Source organism: Anguilla rostrata, chromosome 1, assembly GCF_018555375.3.
Source record: "Anguilla rostrata isolate EN2019 chromosome 1, ASM1855537v3, whole genome shotgun sequence".
NCBI lineage: Eukaryota > Metazoa > Chordata > Actinopteri > Anguilliformes > Anguillidae > Anguilla > Anguilla rostrata.
Genome location: NC_057933.1, coordinates 60,533,519 through 60,551,185, shown reverse-complemented (window position 1 = coordinate 60,551,185; position 17,667 = coordinate 60,533,519). Strand labels below are relative to the sequence as shown.

The 17,667-nt window shown below is 41.5% G+C and overlaps 1 protein-coding gene across 1 annotated transcript in view; it reads left to right on the top strand.

Moving 5' to 3' along the window:
* tg (thyroglobulin) overlaps window positions 1-17,667 on the top strand; it is a 47,540-nt gene that overhangs the window by 13,252 nt on the left and 16,621 nt on the right. The window contains exons 21-41 of the mRNA XM_064346312.1: window positions 200-349; window positions 771-935; window positions 2,021-2,137; window positions 2,762-2,877; window positions 3,496-3,601; window positions 4,058-4,255; window positions 4,589-4,759; window positions 5,247-5,333; window positions 5,482-5,565; window positions 6,076-6,213; window positions 6,697-6,870; window positions 11,817-11,928; window positions 12,066-12,142; window positions 13,223-13,366; window positions 14,341-14,406; window positions 15,067-15,201; window positions 15,428-15,592; window positions 15,918-16,122; window positions 16,250-16,337; window positions 16,426-16,585; window positions 17,195-17,391. Coding sequence (XP_064202382.1) covers window positions 200-349; window positions 771-935; window positions 2,021-2,137; window positions 2,762-2,877; window positions 3,496-3,601; window positions 4,058-4,255; window positions 4,589-4,759; window positions 5,247-5,333; window positions 5,482-5,565; window positions 6,076-6,213; window positions 6,697-6,870; window positions 11,817-11,928; window positions 12,066-12,142; window positions 13,223-13,366; window positions 14,341-14,406; window positions 15,067-15,201; window positions 15,428-15,592; window positions 15,918-16,122; window positions 16,250-16,337; window positions 16,426-16,585; window positions 17,195-17,391 — 2,855 coding nt within the window. The remainder of the gene's footprint in view (window positions 1-199; window positions 350-770; window positions 936-2,020; window positions 2,138-2,761; window positions 2,878-3,495; window positions 3,602-4,057; window positions 4,256-4,588; window positions 4,760-5,246; window positions 5,334-5,481; window positions 5,566-6,075; window positions 6,214-6,696; window positions 6,871-11,816; window positions 11,929-12,065; window positions 12,143-13,222; window positions 13,367-14,340; window positions 14,407-15,066; window positions 15,202-15,427; window positions 15,593-15,917; window positions 16,123-16,249; window positions 16,338-16,425; window positions 16,586-17,194; window positions 17,392-17,667) is intronic.

Genomic DNA, 17,667 nt, shown 5'->3' with positions numbered 1-17,667 from the left:
TCATTTTGTACACATGTGGAAAACAGCTGCTACTTACTGCCAAGTAAACTGCAGTACTTTATGAGTATTTCAACTAAGTTTACAATGCCTTTCTGCCGACCCCATTCTAGACTGAGACAGACATCCATGAGCAATCTTAACCCACCCCATGTGATATAATTCCTGCCTCCTGATGGCGCTGTGTTCTGCATTCCCACAGTGGCATGCCCTGCAGGGACCTTCTTCACCAATGGAGGCTGCTCCCTGTGCCCTGAAGGGTCTTATCAGGATCAGAAAGGCCAGGACTTCTGTGACAGGTGTCCCCGCGGCACGTCCACCGCCTCCCCAGGGGCGTTCAGAGCCACACATTGTGAGTATGTGGCAGCGCAGCAGGCTCAGGCGATGGCGTTGTATCCAGAACAGACTGATCTAGGTTGAGACAAAGATCTATTTGTGAAAAAACAGCACTTTAAAAGTCAATCTTTGGGGCTTCGGACTCATTCAGTTGCTAAAAGCTTCTCTCCACAAGCTAAAATGTCACAGGTTTGTTTTTTGGCAACACAATGAAATTAGCTAACTACGACAGGGACTCTTCAGTGGCAAGAAACAAATCAAAATTTACGGGGGTATCCTGGTTGACTGCTGCATTGGCTCCTTCCAGCCATACTGCAGGTACCCACAAGAATCAGGGAGCCTGGACCCCAAGAATGTGGTTCTGGTATTAGAGAGACTGGACCCTGTCACTGTGTTCTCTGTGTTAGACTGACAGGACCCTGTCACTGTGTTTTAAGGTGCCAGTGAATGCCAGAGGAGTGGACAGGGCTGCACAGACAGCGGGGCATTCCAGGCTGCCCAGCTGGACGTCCAAATGGGGAAGTGGCTGTGCATGAGCTCGGAGGGGAAGCGTCTGCTCTGGACCTCCTCAGTGGAGCCCCTGTCTGAGCCTGAGTGTCGAGGTACAGCCATGTTGTTTTGGTGAACTGACATTCTCAGAAGAACTAAACAGTGGTTTAATTTTTTTCATAAATTAACAACAAATGAACTATGCATAAGCATAAATATTAATATTGTATATGCTTGTTTATTGTCTAACTGTTGTCATAATAACATTAGTTAAAAATTAAAACTACTCTATTTATGCCTCTGCCTCTTTGGTTACCATTTGGTCTCAATGTTGTAATCAGCCAAGATAAAAAATTAAGGCAGAATTAAATTTTTGTATTTAATGAGAGAGAACAATGAACTTTGTAAACCACCCGTGGTTTTCAGAATAACACTACAGCCCTAAAGCAACTTTCCTTTTCCTGTCTACCATTTGAAATGTAAGGCTGCTGCCTCCTTTTATGTAACTCACAGTACCGGTGACTGTTTCCAGTACTTAAGGCTATCATTTAAGATGCCTACGACTTTAAAAGCACAAGGTTGACAGAAATAGCCTCAAGGTTTCTTGAAAAACTGCAAACGCTCTTACTCTGAGGAAGTATTGCACACTTCACACCTTCCCCTTCATGCAGCACCACAATGTCACGAAGTCCCAGTGTGATCTTAGCCCAAGGTTTAGTGCTTTAGTTTCAGCTTTAGTGTTTTATTTGTGCCTGGGTGTCTGGTAAAAATGACTTCATCTATGTTAAAATAACGTCTCAGTCTTGCACAGTTTCCAAACCACAACTGACAATTAATGCTCGTTTTTGAGTGGAAAACAGATGGCTAAAACGCAATGAGAACATTTGGAATGTTTGGTAGATTATATTGTAGATGTAATGGTCTGACAAGCTTTCCAGTTGTTTTGAAATATGGTCTACATCACCTTTTTAAACGTGATTTAAAAGAGTGTTTTTGTAACTAATGTCAAAATTATGTTAAAAATTATATTAAATGGAAAATTGAAAAAAGTGCATCTTCAGTTTGTGAAAGAAGTTTTGCTTTACTCCTTTGAGCAGTCTAACACATGTCATGTGGAGATTTATTTGCATGTTTATTCATGTAGGAAAACTGAAAATGTTAAAAAAAGATATGATTGATATGATTGTTCCTCCTGCAGTGATGGAGAAATTTGAGGATGTGCCCAGGTCTCAGTGGCGAAGTGACGATGCCATCCTTCTTGGCTCCAGGGTCTCAGAGGATGCCCTGGAAAGTCAGCTCAGAAAGTGCATCTCTGGTAAGTAACTGTTTATTTATTTTACAGACCACCCTTATGCAGCATGAAAAATACACTGCAGAAAATGAAGGGCAAATGCAACAACTCCGAAACGTACAGTACTAACATATGCTAAAAAAGATTTTTTTTAAATCTGTCTATGAACAGTGATTAGTATTGACTTGAGTTGAAATGAAGGTACACCTCCAGGAAACTACTTCATCAAGAGCTTTTTGATAAAAAAAAAAGATCAGTATTCTTAAAATTCCATGAATGCACACATGGCCACTCTGTGGCATGAGAACTGCCTGGCTGCTGCCATTCTCATGCTCATGTCTGCTCTAAGATATTTTATATAAACAGGCTTTACCAGACCTGGGTCAAGTAATTATAAAATAAATAAAAAAAACTCATTAATCCTTTAGACACTATTAAAAGTATTGCAGATTACAGAAATAATTTGAAGAAACATTTGTCTTGACCAGTAGTTAGAACTTGATTCTTCCTTCAACGTTTAACAAAAACGTGGTACCGAACAAAACTGTACATTTTGTTCCCTGAGTTTAATCATACCTGTCTATATGTGTTAAACTTAATGTTATTAATGATTTTTTTTTTTAAATAAATCTTATTTTCCCACCCCAGACTGTGCTGCCAATGACTCCTGCCATCACCTGGCCCTGTTCACTGATGGAGGGCGAAAACATTGTGACCTCTACAGCACAGATGGAGCGAACATCGAATGCAAGGCTTCTGAAAAAGTATACAAGGCCCCTGTTCTTTCAACACTGTGCTATTGTTTTCACCAAAATTATTTTCATTAGTGAGAGCTTACAAAGTTATTCCATGGCCCTGTGCATGTGGCTAGCACTGATGGGTGGAGTACAAAGAGGGTGTTTCACATTGTTGGACATTCTGGGTGCTTACTGCATCACATCTTGGAAATAGACAGGCAGAAGGATGTTTGATATGCATGTCTTTTCTGAAACAGAGCTAGAGTACATGTCAAACTAGGCGCTAACTGTAAAGACAAGCTTTTATAAATCGTAAAATCAGTGTTTTGACAGTCTTTGGCGAATTAAACTACCTCAAATACCAGCAATAATTGTACTTAATTTTGGTTGTAGTCATTTCATCCACCTTGGATGCCATCCAGAGCCAGTGTAATGCTTGTTTTCTTGACTGATTGTGCTTGGTGTGGCCTGAGTGATCAAGCAGGTGATGTAGTTGAGTGAACTTGCAGAACTAATGGCCCAGGCCCCTCAGACTGTGAACAAGTCAAGCACTTGCCTTGACTCTGAAAAGGACCTCTGTTGTCTTCTGGCCTCTGATGCTGAAACAGAAATTGATTCTTCTGTTTACATTATGTCTAATTACAGACCAAAGGATTTTTGGGAAATCCAGGTGCTGATATGTACCAGAGTCTCAGCTGTTTGCTAAAAGTGAAAGGAGACAGACCAGACCTTGTGGTGTTGAGAAAGAAAGGTATGAAATTAAGATGCAGTAAATTAATGAAATAATGAAGAATATTATTATTTTATTATTATTATTATTATTATTGATAGAAGTAGTAGTAGTAGTAGTAGAAGTAGCAGTATTTGCTATAGTAGTAATGCCTTGATATCTACTGTAGAAATTTAGTTTAAGGACCTTGCTTGGTACAGCAGCTGTACCCTGCCTGATTTAACCTGAAAATGGCATCCTCTGTAAATCTGTGGAGAACTGTGAAACTGTATATCCAGAGAGATTGATTTAGGCTGATAGATTGGGGGCATCTCTAAATCCAGGTTTGTTGAATTGGAACTGTAAATCCCCGGAATCTTGGCAACAGCTAGATGTTCTTGGCCACCCGAATGCATTCGGATGCAACTGTGTGTATTGGCCAAAACTTAAGAATCTCCCATGCTCTCTTTCGTGCTCTCTCTCTCTCCCTGACGCAAGGTTACGAGTTCACCACTTCTTCTTTGAAGACCTTTGAGAGGCTGAAGTTCCGCAAGGCGAGCTCAGGGGTGTACCGCACTGCGGTATTCCAGGCTCAGGGGGCCTCCTTGACGGATGTCCATCGCTTCTGCCAGGACACATGCAGCCAGGAGAGCTGCTGTGATGGCTTCATCCTCAATCAAAACATCCTCAATGGAGGTCAGCCGCTTAAACAACACTGGAATTATAGTGCAGAATGCAAGCTACAGTACCAGAGCCATACAGATATAATATATCCAAGTAATCATATAAGCCAGAATTCAATGGCAGAAAAGCAAGTTACTGGAACCTAAACCATTGAATGAGTATCTGTCTTGCCAGTTCATTACTATCACTTCACTGTGTCCAACCAGTACTGTGTGCTTTTGTCTGAGTGTGTGTTGGTAAATTTGTTTTTGCCCGTCTATGTGTGCGTGTGCTCATGTGCTCTTGTGTATGTGTGATTACGTATGTGTGTGTGTGTGTGTATGTGCATGCACGTGTGTGTTCCAGGCACCGTCCTATGTGGCCTCCTGAGCTTCCCAGACCTGCTCCTCTGCAGTGATGAGGACTGGGACGTCTCTGGGACCTCAAAGTCGAACCGCATCTGTGGAGCAGGGGTTCAGTACAACAAACAGAGGAAGCAGTTCACCTTCAGCTTCGGGGGCCAGAACTTCACTATCAGTGAGCATGAGCTGCACTGAGCATCTTAAAATTATTAACCGTGCAAATACATTCTCTAATGCTAATGCTTAGCTCAATACAGTCCTGTTGTTGGGCTGCTGGATGACTCATCCCTTAAGGCATTGTTCTATTGTTCAAACAGAGCGGCATAAGATGTCTGTAGCATTGTCCGGGGGGGGGGGGGGGGATTTCAGTCAACAAGATGCTCTTTGTGTATAAGGCCCCCTTCTGTACAATCAGACACCCGCAGTCTGCCTGCATAACCTGCCCGTGAACTGTACTCCTCTGACTCAATGTCTGTACAAGCTTACCTGATGGACTGTGCAGTTTAAAAATCAGTGGCGGATATATGTGTTTCTGAGGAGAACATATGCTTGTCAGAGAGGGACAGCAGTGAGCACAAATATAACAGAGGATTCCAAATTGTGATGAGACTTATCTGGCTGTCTTAACAATTGAGGAATTTTCTTCTTGTCCTTTTGTCTAGCTGATGCAGCCTTGCCACCAACTAGCAAAAACAAAACTGATTACCAGGCAACAATCATTGGTTTCCAACGAATTTATCTTTGGAGAGGTACAGTACAAAATGCTCATATCATCACAGGCTATTACTCATTTGAAACAGCTGTTCATTTCAGATACATATGAATTCATTGTGTGGCTGAAAAATCTGCTTGGAAAGAGTACCATGCTTCTGACTTCACAAATGATGAACGTTTTAGGTTCTGACATGACGACTCGTCAGAAGTCATCCCCAGAATGTCCCAGTGTTTCTGCGCAGCCGGACCAGAGTGTTCTCATCTCAGGTAAATCTTTTGTGTGGAACAAAACTGAAGCGCCTCAATATCATATACTTGGCTCTAGTGGGTCCTGTGTACTGGGCTTTATACACTAGTTGGATCAGTATGCAATATAACAATGAATTATGAAATATAATATTTATTTTGAGGTTGATAAGTGTTCTGTTTTTAATCTGGTGGTTAAGGTACTCTACTTTTAACCAGTTAGGGGAGGTTGATACACGTGAGTATCCATAAGCAGGGTACTGACCATGAGCTTCTTTAGAAAGTATAAATGGTGATTGTTTAAAACTTCATAATCATACTGGATAACAGTGTGTCATGTAATGAAAAGGGGTTTGTAGTATAGCTAATGACACTTGGCCAGTGTGTCATACTTTTTGAGTTTATTCAAATTATATTGAAGTGTTGCCACTTCACATTTCCTTTTTAATATTATATTCACCTTCTCTGCACACACGTATTTATGTTATACCATTTACTGTGAGTTCCAAACCATGAAATTTTCATCCTCAGATGCAGTGAAAGAGGGATTCATGGCATTGGACAACACAGACATCCGTGTCAACCCAAGCCAGGCTGTCCCAAGTCAGCAGTACTGGATCTTCAAGCACCAGTTCTCTGCAGAGGATGCCCAACGGTGGTGCCTAAAACGTAGGAAAACCGTTCTTATCTACAGTATATGACCTCTGCTCATTGTCCTTCACACTAGTTATGAGAGAGTGAGGATTTATGAATCCCAAAATGGGTTAAGCCATCTTAATTTATTTTTGACTCAGTGATTTGAACCAATCATAGCAGTTTTCTCTGGATAGCCAGGTGCTATGATTAATTTACACATTGGATGGGTAAAAAATCTATGAATGTTCTTACATTACATGTCCTTCATGTATTGAATCATGGTTTGTAATTAATTTGGCCCCATAAAATTTTTAATTTTTGAACTATTAACCAGCTGCTCATTATCTGTGTTCTAATTCCTTTAAAAAGTCCTATTTATTTTATAGGAAGCAACAGCTTTTTAAAACTATGAACAGACCATACAAAATAATCCTTGCTGCCAATTTTGGTGAATATTTTGTGGCTTTGTTTTGCTGTTGTTTATTTCTGCCTGCTGGGCCATTCTGATTCTTACAGGTTGTGAGGAGGAGGGCCTGTGTCACGTAGCAGATATTCGGGATGACAGCCCTACCTACTTCACCTGTGCCCTGTATCCCGACACCCAGGTGTGTGGGGCCTATGACACCCCCCTGAGACAGCCCTGCAGCCTCGTACTGCCCCAGCCTCCCCACAAGGCCCACAGCAAGAAAGGTGAGCTCTCTCAACTCCCCCGTTACGCCCGTTAGGTCATGATCTCATGCAGTATGCTTGAACACTAGGCCGATTGCTTTTTAAGAAAGACCATTTTCCATATTTGAATTTCACGCATATCAAGTAAAACGGGCATGATTTTTATAATGTAATGTATATTGTTGAATTCAGTACAGAGTAGGGTGGGTTACTGAAGCGTCCAATGCACTTTATTTCAGGGTCAGAGTTTCCAAAATACAAGACATATTGTGACTTTTGCAGACACACACACACACACACAATACACCACCCACATTGGCAGAGGAAAATGATGGATGGACCTCCATGCAGTCCCGTGCATTGCTGCTCCTCATAGCTGGCGTGTTTTAAGCGTGTTGATCTTAGCAACTGGTCAAAAGTGCATGCGACGTTTGGACAGCTGTTACCTTTTCACAGTCCAAAAACAGCAGAGAGGAAGTGGTTAGGCAGGGGGAGAGCTGTTTGGATGATGCAAGCATGCTAATTTAAACCTGGGTCCTGAGCTGAGGGCGGGTGCAGGGGTTTTCTGATGCGCTGTGGCTGAATCTTGATCATAACCATTCCCAGTTGACATCAAGCCCAGTTACTTCAAGGTTCAGTGAGAGATGATGCTGACTCTCCCGGAATGAGTACCAGTTCTTTTTTTTACCATTAAAACATATACCTGCTCCTTTGTAACTGGCCTCCCCCTGGACCTTTCTTTCATCGTAAACTGTATTGGGATTTGCTTTCTTTTTATTGGCAGGCTGTTAATGTGGAGTATTTTAGAGATATAAGCATCTCGGGTTACGCGCATGAAAACACAGAGAGCTGCTGTGTTTTCCAAGAAATCTCTTTCTTCACACCCGACATCAACTGCCTGTGCCATCACAAACTCCAGGGCAGGCAGACAAGATTTTACTGCTGGCTGAATGAGCAAATGTACTGTACTGTAATTCAACCACAATTTCAAGGCATTTTCAGTGTAATAGCACATGTTAAATGATGGCTATATCAAATATCTAGATTAAAATGAAATCAAGGATCAAGCATTGAGTCTTCAGTTATTTAGCAGTACAGACTTTAGTTCCCAGAATCTGGATGTACTCTATGGAACCTAATCAATCCAAACTCTGAGAAAAACCTGAAACCGTTTATACTTATCTTTTGATATGTTATGCACTATTATGATATTAGTGCAATGAATAACATGGATCATTTGTCTGGAACCATGTGAATGCTATGATTAATACTGACCTCAGATCACTGATAAGCCATGTGTGTGTTACAATATTCTGTAGCATTCTTACAGTATGTTCTACCTGTTTTATGAGCTTTATGCTACATTTACTATTACTGGTATGTTGCTATGTTGCTATTGTGTGCACTGTGCTTATTTTCTTGTTGTTTCTGGTGAGTTCTTATTTAGTGTTTATTGCCATGGTGATTGGACTATACAAGAGTCCGAAAAATAAATAAAACCCTTTTGTATAACAGACAGTGCTTTGTTAAATCCCTGTGGTGTGACAGAACAGAACAGAATGTTTTATTTGTCATGTGCCTTGAAAGGCAGTCTCAAATGTAGATGGATTTGATTTTTATTGTAATCATATCATAGTTGATTGACTTGGAAAGGTGAAAGGTAATGAGTGTTTGTAGAATAGAGATTTGTGTTTTTTAAGCTTTTGCAGATACTTCTTCATGTCAGAAGCAGAGCAAGCTGTTTTGCTTCTTAGAATGAGCCAACTATTTTACTTTGGTCTGTGGTATTTTGAACACTCATTTCATGACTACTGGCAGCCAAACCCATGCTGTCACATGTGCTGTAAACTCATTTGCAACGTGTCCTTTGGACTTGCCTTTGCACAGCTCCTCCATGTCAAACCTGCATATGGGATTCGGATTCTTTGTTCTAGACCTGAACTCGTTCAGGTCATATGATTGAGTTCAGGTTTAGCACAAAGTACATATACTGTATGAATGGATACTCTCAGTAAAGGTAAAGCTGCCTTCTTTTCCAGTCACAGTATTCCCAAGGCTGAAACTATGCATTCAGTTTGGAAATGACTGGTAAATGACTGGTAAATGCTTATTCTCTCCTCTTGCCCCCATTGAGAGAGACCTTTGCGGCTCATGTGTCCCTAGCTAGCTAGCTTTGGCTCAGCTGACATTACTGTATTCCTGCGCTTGAGAGGGGTGTAGTGTGGCGTGCAGCGGCACTTCTGCTTGTCCATCAACATGACTCATCCATCAACTAATCAGATACTCACAACTGAAATACTTCAGGACTGCAGTGCTTTTACAAGATGAGAGGCCCAAACTGCAAATGTGTTTTGTCACAACATTTATTCTTTAATAACAACAAACAATCTTCCAGATTTAATTCATTGCATTCTGGTAGTCTATCAAACAATTCTTCATAGTTGGGAACACCTGCGTGTTGGAGATGACAATTGAATTGTAGATCAGTGCTGTTATGGAGATGAAGTCTTTTCTGGGGTTGTTATGAGGCTGTGTTTGAGTTGAGAGGCATGTTGGAGATCACAGCAGTATTAGAGATGAATAACGTGTCAGAGATGACAGCCAATCAGGGAGCTTTTTTGCGTGTTTGGGGTGAGTGGTATGTTAGAGATGATCGGGTGTCGGAAATTGATGGTGGATTGAAGGTGGTTGGATGGATGGAGGGCATGTTCCTTTGAGAGATACTCCCCAAGAAATGAATCAGCAGATTATATCCTCCATCTGGCCGTAAGCAACAGTGTGCTGACATGACCTCAGACCAGATGTATCACAGCACTGTCCTGGCAGAGCAGCATGTGCAGTTGATCTGCAAAGAAATGAGGTGTGACCATTAAGGTAGAGAGAGATAAAGTTGAGATTTAGCTTTTCTTAGACATCACCATTAGAAAAACATAATAAATAGAGAAACCCTCATCTGGAAGTTGTGGTGAATGATTTTTTTTTATATGCATTCAAACTGATAATGAAATGCATTGTAGCTCATAACTGTGGTGTTTGGTTAGCCAGTAGGCTCATCTTTTATGTCATTTTATCTCATCCAATGCCTCCTTACCTCCAGAAAAAGGTGAATCACCTACTTTTTTGTATACAACTTAATGGCTGCTTATACTTTTTTTTCCCACTCCTCGCTTTTCAAATATTTTTAAGAGGTAAAATGAATATTTGTCTGCCTGGAGTCTTATCCATAAATGTATCAGTCGATAGAAAGCAAACAGACCGTGAAAGGGAGTGGAGTTACATAACAATTGTGCCGACAGTCTGGGTGCTGTACCCGAGTCAGGTCTGCCCAGATGTGCTTCGCAGATTGTAAAAGTTGTCCAGATTGAGACCAGATGGGAGAGGCGAGAGCAATCCCAGGACCGGAGGCTGCTACACCCTGGGACCACTATGAGCCCTCTTCAGTGGAAACCTCTGTTCTCACCCTGCTCACTGTACTTTACCTTAATCAGCTGTTTCGGTCGCGTTAAAGCTAACAAAGAAAACAAAGCCTCTGTGTTTGCATGCATGAAGGTATAAAATTAGACAATAAAAGGCTGCCTCTAATGACACTACATGTAGCTGAGTAGTCATAAAAAGATGTGAATAACATCTAAAATTGGTCCTGCTCTGATGCCTGCTTTTATTTTCCCTAAACTCAAAGGAAAGGGGGTCTTCTTAAATGTTGATCTAAACAGACAGATTAGACTGGATTGGTATAAATTTGAAGGTGAATGATTTGGCTGAACCTGCAGTGTGTCAAATACCAAGAGAATCATGGGCCTAGCTCACAGCAAAAAGATAACGAAATTAGAAATTGAGTAACTACAGCAGAATTGTAAATCATTTTCCCATTTTCATACAGTATATTCAGTGTTTATGGTAAATTAACATATGTTGTATAACATATACAATATTAATATCTAATAGAACTAAGAAGAACCCTTCACGGTCTGTATACAAGCAGCTGTTTTCAGGCAAAGAGCTGTAAATTTTTATTGGTCTGTTAAAACATTTGCCGACAACAGCATGGATGTTATGACTCACGTGTAGTGCATCTGTTCTTGACATTCACAGAAGGAAAATAACAAGCCCAAAATCAGTTCAGCCATGTGGTTCATGAGACACTGTATCTGTGAAGCTGCTCTTTGGAAGCCGCTGACCCAGCACGTAAACCTGCTCTCCAGCAGAAATCAAAGTCTTCTTTTATTATGCCCTCTGGTACCGCCATAGGATGATACATGTTAGGGGCTTTTCATATGTCAGTTACTGCTTCACAGGATGATTTACATGGACTTTTGGCCGTGTAAAACTTCCTTTTGATTTGTTTCTGTTGTTTCTGTGGAAAAAACTCAACGATTCCATCTACTATGTATGTTGTGTGGAATTGTTTGAGTTTTTCCCACAGTCACTTTATGTGAAACAAAATTAATTTGACAGGTTTAAGTGAAACATGTTGAAGTTGTTCCATATTTTTTTAGTTGTTCCAACCATTTTTAACACAATACAGGTTTAGCTTCTTTTTTATTTGCTTTGTCCTTGGATTGCACAAATGGTTTAAATTCAGTGACCAGGTGTCCACACATTTAACAGTTTGGACCACACTGATTTCACCTGCCAGTCTATAATTGAATTTTGGTAGCTGTCACCTCTGGTAAGTATCTGTCCAGCTGGTGGGCAGGAGATATGGTGGTGAGTGTTGGGTGTCGGTTATCATTTTAGTGTGTTTTAACTAGAAGTTTGCCGGTTGAATTCCTGGGTGTGTTTTCACCAAACCTGCCTCAGTAAATATCCAGCAGCATAATTTAATCACGTATAATAATTAAGGAAGTACATAAATAAATAAATAAATACAAGGAAGTGAATTCTGGACATGTTGTTTGATCGCCCAGTTTTTTTATATGCTGATTTGTGAAGTTTACAGCTGGAATAATGTTTGTTCTTTTTTACAGTCAACCTGTTAGGAAGTGTGGAGAGCTTCTACAGCCGTGTGCCTTTTAAAAAGATGGTGTCCTACTCGGTGCGGAGCCGGGTCAGCCTGGGAGCAAAACCCATCACCGAGGGGTAAGATTGTCGACATACCTTATGACAGACATCATTTTGTGCTCACGCTTCAGGGATGCTATTAGAGCTCTGGAATGTGAATGTGAAATGTGTTCAGCAGAAAGTAGTTTATGACACTGCTCTGGTCGCTTGTGCAGGTTTTTTGAATGTGAACGGCGTTGTGATGAAGACCCTTGTTGTCGAGGGATTGGCTATGTCAGAGACTCACAGTCTGGTAAGTTCTGCCAGGTCTTCGCTGTCATAGTGCTGTTCGGGAGTGGGGGAAATCACTGATGGAAGAAAACATGAATTAATTTGAGATTATTTAAATTTGAGGAATATCTGTTAGAGAAGTTCTCTTGTGTTCTGGATGTCACTCAGGGTTATTGAATGAGAAATTTAAATTCTAAAAAAAGCGGGACAAACATATTAACAAACCCTGTGAGGCTGTGTGTGTTTGATCAAAATGCTTTTTTTCATTTTCAAATATTTGTTAGTGTTTTTCAGAATATTTTGAGTTCAACAACAAAATATGGTGATAATGTATTTTTCCTAGAAACCAGCTCTATAAAGAGAAACACTTAGTGAAGTAAGCAGTGACACACCATTCAGATTGTATCTCCACAGCTGGGCATTGATTGAATATCTTCAGCTATAGAAAAGACATATGGCAGCCTTACTGCTCTGTATCAAAGTGCTTAACACTTTGTTATGGGGCAAGTTTTTAAAAAATCTAGTTTGTGTGATTTATACATTGCTTGTTTTGTTAATGCAGTGTGTTTCGTGTGGCAAAATATTTCATAATTTGTTAATACACAGAATTTCTTTTACTTCTTCCGAGGAAATTATGCTTGTGAGGTTTAATTTTTGTTATTTATTTTTGAAATAGTATACAGGGCAAGAATGGCTGAGAAGTCCCTTTCACATGCTCTGACTCACATGCTCTGACTCTGACTGTGACATCAGTCTTGCCAGATCTCTCCGTTAAGTAATCCTGAGGCAGTTGGCTCCCCTCCCTGACTGGTCGCTTCTCCCAGACACCGTGCCTGTCTGTACTGGCCCCAACAGTAATGGAAGGAACTTCCCAAAGTGTTCATAACAGTGATTGGCTATCTCCCAATTCAGGTGGAAGACCCATGAGTCCTGCTTCCACACCCACCTCATAGCACTCTCCCCTTTTAATACTAATTCAGCTAATTCATATGAAAATAGTGGGGTTGAAGTGTCTCTGTGTCTCCCAAACCTACGCATATGATTCTGAATGATCATTTGACATCTTTGTCCCCCCTTCCTCCCCCTCTCTCTCTCTGTTTAGGTGCGGATGCTCTCTGCCTGACTCTGAACAGCTTCGGGATCCAGACTTGTGGTGAGGAGGACCAGACTGCCTGGCGGGCCATGGACTGCACGCCGTCCAAAGTGGTAACGGGGGTGTTTCCATTTGGCTGGTATGAAAAACCAGGTGTGTACAGCTGGAAAATGAGTCTCTAAGCTCCCCAGCCTAGTGCAGGCTAAAGCACAAGTTCTCCCTATTGTACAGGACACACCTGGACAACATCTGGAGCTTTCCCTAACCCTCACTCACCCTCTCCTGATAACCCCACTGATATCTCTCTAACAAAAGAGTAGACATTATGGAAAAAAATATGACATCCTGCCTTTTTAGGAGGCATGGAGCGCAGCGCTATACAGGGTGAAGCAAACGCGACACATTTAATCAGGGTTTTTCCTGGCATGAAAAGGGTGTTTGGTGCTCCCCATCATTGCGCCAGGGATAATTTAGCTGCCCATCATTGATAGCCCCACCCACAGAGCCCATGAGTGTGCTGTCTTGCTTGTCCCTCTCTCTCTCTCTCGCTCTCTGCTTTTTTCCAATTATCATGAGTGCTACCAAATAAATAATATTCATGGTCTGTAGTTTTAATTTTTTTTTTTCCTCTTTGGCACTCACAAAATTTTGCTTTGGCATATGCCAAAGATTTCTCTATGCAGGAAACCCCTGTTAAGAAATACACAGCGGCGTACTGTGGTGATGCAATAATACTCTACTTGACCTGCTCTGCATTGGACGAGAGGTCACCATTTTTAAATGGAACTTTAAATTCTCAGACAGTGTTATCATGCCTTTAAAATTCCACCACACAAATCAGATGGGATTTGTTTCAGCAGCTTTAGGGGTCTGGCAGTTACGAAGTCCAAGCTTTGCATTTCATGGTTATATCCTGTGCCTGTTGTATTGATATATAACGTCTGAATACTTTGTCCCTGTTAATGCAACTTCCTCTGATCTACACTGGATCCTATGCCTGCACTTAAATTGACAGGAATTTTTGCTTATTCTTGTCTTAAGAGCATTTCATATCTTAAATCTTAAATACCTTTTGAGTTACTGATTAATTGACTGATTTGTGCTAATATCATATTATCTCCTTTCAGTTAATCAGTGGACTAGTAGTCCTGACCTGTGTCCTCCATTCAGTCTCCCTACAGCTACTCTGAATGGTATGTTGCAAGGACTGCATATTGTTGCTAACATTGAAATACTGTAATTAGCCTTATATTTATATTCTTATATTCTATAAGTTAAATGGTGTATTCCTCAGCTGGAGTTATCTGACAACTGGGTGTCTAGTTATTATCTTGCATAATTTTTTATAATTGCATATTTTATTATATTTCACTTTTCCTAAAGCAACCATAGTGCATGTGTGACAGGTAGAGGAATGCAAGTAAATTTACTGCACTGTTATGGTACTTTGGGATTGCTCTTCAGTACTGACTAGGGAACTCAGAATGTTTAAAAGAGGAACTCTCAACTGAGAGTGAAACCAGACTAGACACTCTTCCCATTGGTGTCTTGTTGTGACGTGGTTATGGGTTTATATGCCACAGTGTATCTACTCAGCGTTCAGTCAGGAGTTCATGTATTGAGTTCTGTCAGCTGTGCCAATTTCCATAGCTCTCCAGTAGCCACAAACCTGCCCATTAGGAAAACTGTAGTGAATCGCATGAATGCTCTTAGACCTTGGAAACAGTACCTTTCCCTTTCCATAGCGTCTTATGTGATTTGTTATTGTTAAATATTTTTATTCTGGTTCTTTGTATTCGGTTGTAATGCCAGGTATCTCGCCAGGTCTGAGTTTGTCTTTCCTGCCCCCACAGTAACACTGAGTGACTGGGCACTGGTGGACACGTTCTCCACCCTGGTGGATCCATCAGTTTCTACATTTGATGTCATTCACATCAGCAATGACATCGCAGAAGACTTTGACAGAGCCAGAGACTGGTGTCTGTCCGGTGAGCTATGCTCTCACACAGCCCCAGTGGAATCATTTACATTATACTCAGTTTAAGTGAAGTAACTACCAGTGCACATACTCCCAGTATAATCATCTCCAGTGAAGTCTCTCCCAATAGAGCTGCTACAAATATAGTAATTTCCATTGTACTCATAGTAAATTCAGTCCCAGTTGATATATAATAATAATAATAATAATGTGTGCTGTGTTTCTCTGCTCTTCAGCCTGTGAGAGGACAGACTCTTGCTCTGTGGTGACTGTGGAGAGGCGGGAGTCTGCTGTGCACTGTGTGCTGTACCCTGACACCCACGCCTGCATGCCCTCTGCAGAGGGACAGAGCTGTCGCCTCTTAATCAGAGAGTCTGCCTCTCACGTGTACCTCAGGAAAGGTGGGCCTCAGTAAACACTCTTTCATTCCAATGAAAAAGCATTCCAAAGCTCAATGAGTGTTGTTGGAAGTGTGGTGCATAAATACGCTTTCTGATAGGCCTCAGATTCAGGTAGCCCTTGATTTAATGTTGCCATAGGGAATTGCAACAGGACGAAGAAAACTAGTTGCAACAGGAGAAGATGTATATGTTATGTTTGGCTAGAAATTATAGGTTTATATATTCTTTATATATGCTTATTCAGTGACCAATGGACATGAAGAGTGTGGTGGTATTGAATGAGGTGTTTCTACTGACTCACTAGGGTTCATTTTGTTTAAATCAGGTCTGAAGTCAGAGCTCAAGTCCGTGCTCATCCCAGGTCATGGAACCCTTGTGGGTGAATCCAAGGTAACTGTGGTTGGCTCAGAAAGGAAGAGAGTGAGCCACTTCCTGGGTGTACCATATGCTCTTCCTCCAATAAGAAACCTGCGTTTCAGTCCACCACAAGCTGCTGAGTGGAGTGGGACGTGGAACGCAACCTTCCCCAGGTAACTTTTAGGCCTTAGCAATTGTATTCAGTACAGATATTGTAGTCTTTTTCCACACAGTGAAGCTTAAAGGTGTGGGGTTTGTTTTTGTTTTAACTGTGTGTGGTATATTACATGTCGGTTGCAGGTCCAGCTGCCTGCAACCAGGAGATGGAGATTCCTCTTCATCCAGTGAAGACTGTCTGTACCTGAATGTTTTTGTCCCCAGCAGCAATGTGAGTAGAACCCATTGTAATTAAAGTATTTTGATCAAACTTTCAGCTGAAGACTCTTCCCTGTAAATCTTTCTTGTGTCTGTGATAGAGAGGAAACAGCCCTGTCCTCGTGTTCTTCTACAACCCCACAAGACCTGCCAGGGCTGACGATCCTGCGCTATTGGACGGTTCCTACCTCGCTGCAGCCAGCAACATCATCGTGGTTACAGTGCACTTCAGATCAGCAGTGTTTGGATTCCTCAGCACAGGTATGCAGCCTGTGTGTAACACTGTGCAGTTCGTACACTTATAACAATGACAACAGAGCATTATTGTGTTGGATAACTTCCTCTGACAGACAGCACAGGGATAATCAGAACAAATTGCCACATAGCTCAACATAAAAAAAACACTTCATGGTGTTAGTGTGCTAACTCAGCTCCTTGCTCAGCAGGGATTCATCAGCCATGTCAAGTCCCTATTACCTCTGGAGAAGTCGGGTTACATTTTCAGAAAATCTTGTTTCTGTTGTTGCTGACTGGATACAGCTGGCTATCAACTATTTGAAGTTGGATGACAGTTACCCAAGCCCTGTAAACGTACATACTTACAGGGTATCCTGAAAAACAGTATGCAATAATAATAACCCAGAATAGAACAGAAAACAGAGGGACATTGACTTTCATGCTCCTGCAAGGCCTGCCACTCCCCAAATATTGCACCCTGGAATATGAATGGTAACCTGAGTCACTTATAGAATATTCGTTTGTATATAAGTATTGTACATAAAAACATAATCTATGTAATTTGCCCTGGTAAACCTATTAATTGTGTAATGAACTTGTTAGTCTGATAGTCTTTTTGATTGCTGGTTCCAGCCTCTGCAGCTTCTCCAGGGAATGCAGGCCTGCAGGACCAAGTGGCTGCTCTGAAGTGGGTCCAGCAGAACATTGCTCATTTCGGGGGCGACCCAAGCAGGGTGACCTTGGGTGCGGAGCGCAGTGGGGCAGACGTTGCCAGCCTGCACCTCATCTCCGCTGGGGCAGCCGGCCTCTTTCACCGAGCTCTGCTCATGGTAAGTGAGCCTGTCTGACCTGAGGGTCCAAGGTTATCATTGGTCCTGGTGTCATTGTGGGGCTCGGATTCACAGATTCAATAAATGTTGTGTTGCACTGACTGAACTGATTTTCATCAATGGCTTATTCTGTACAATATTTCCTGCAGTGGCCAGATCGCGAACTATTCTGTAAGGTTATTTTTTCCAATCTAAGGTTGATTTTCTACAGTACAAATAATTTAGTTGAATACGAGTCAAAGCTGAACCCATCTAATACTCATATGTCGTATCTCT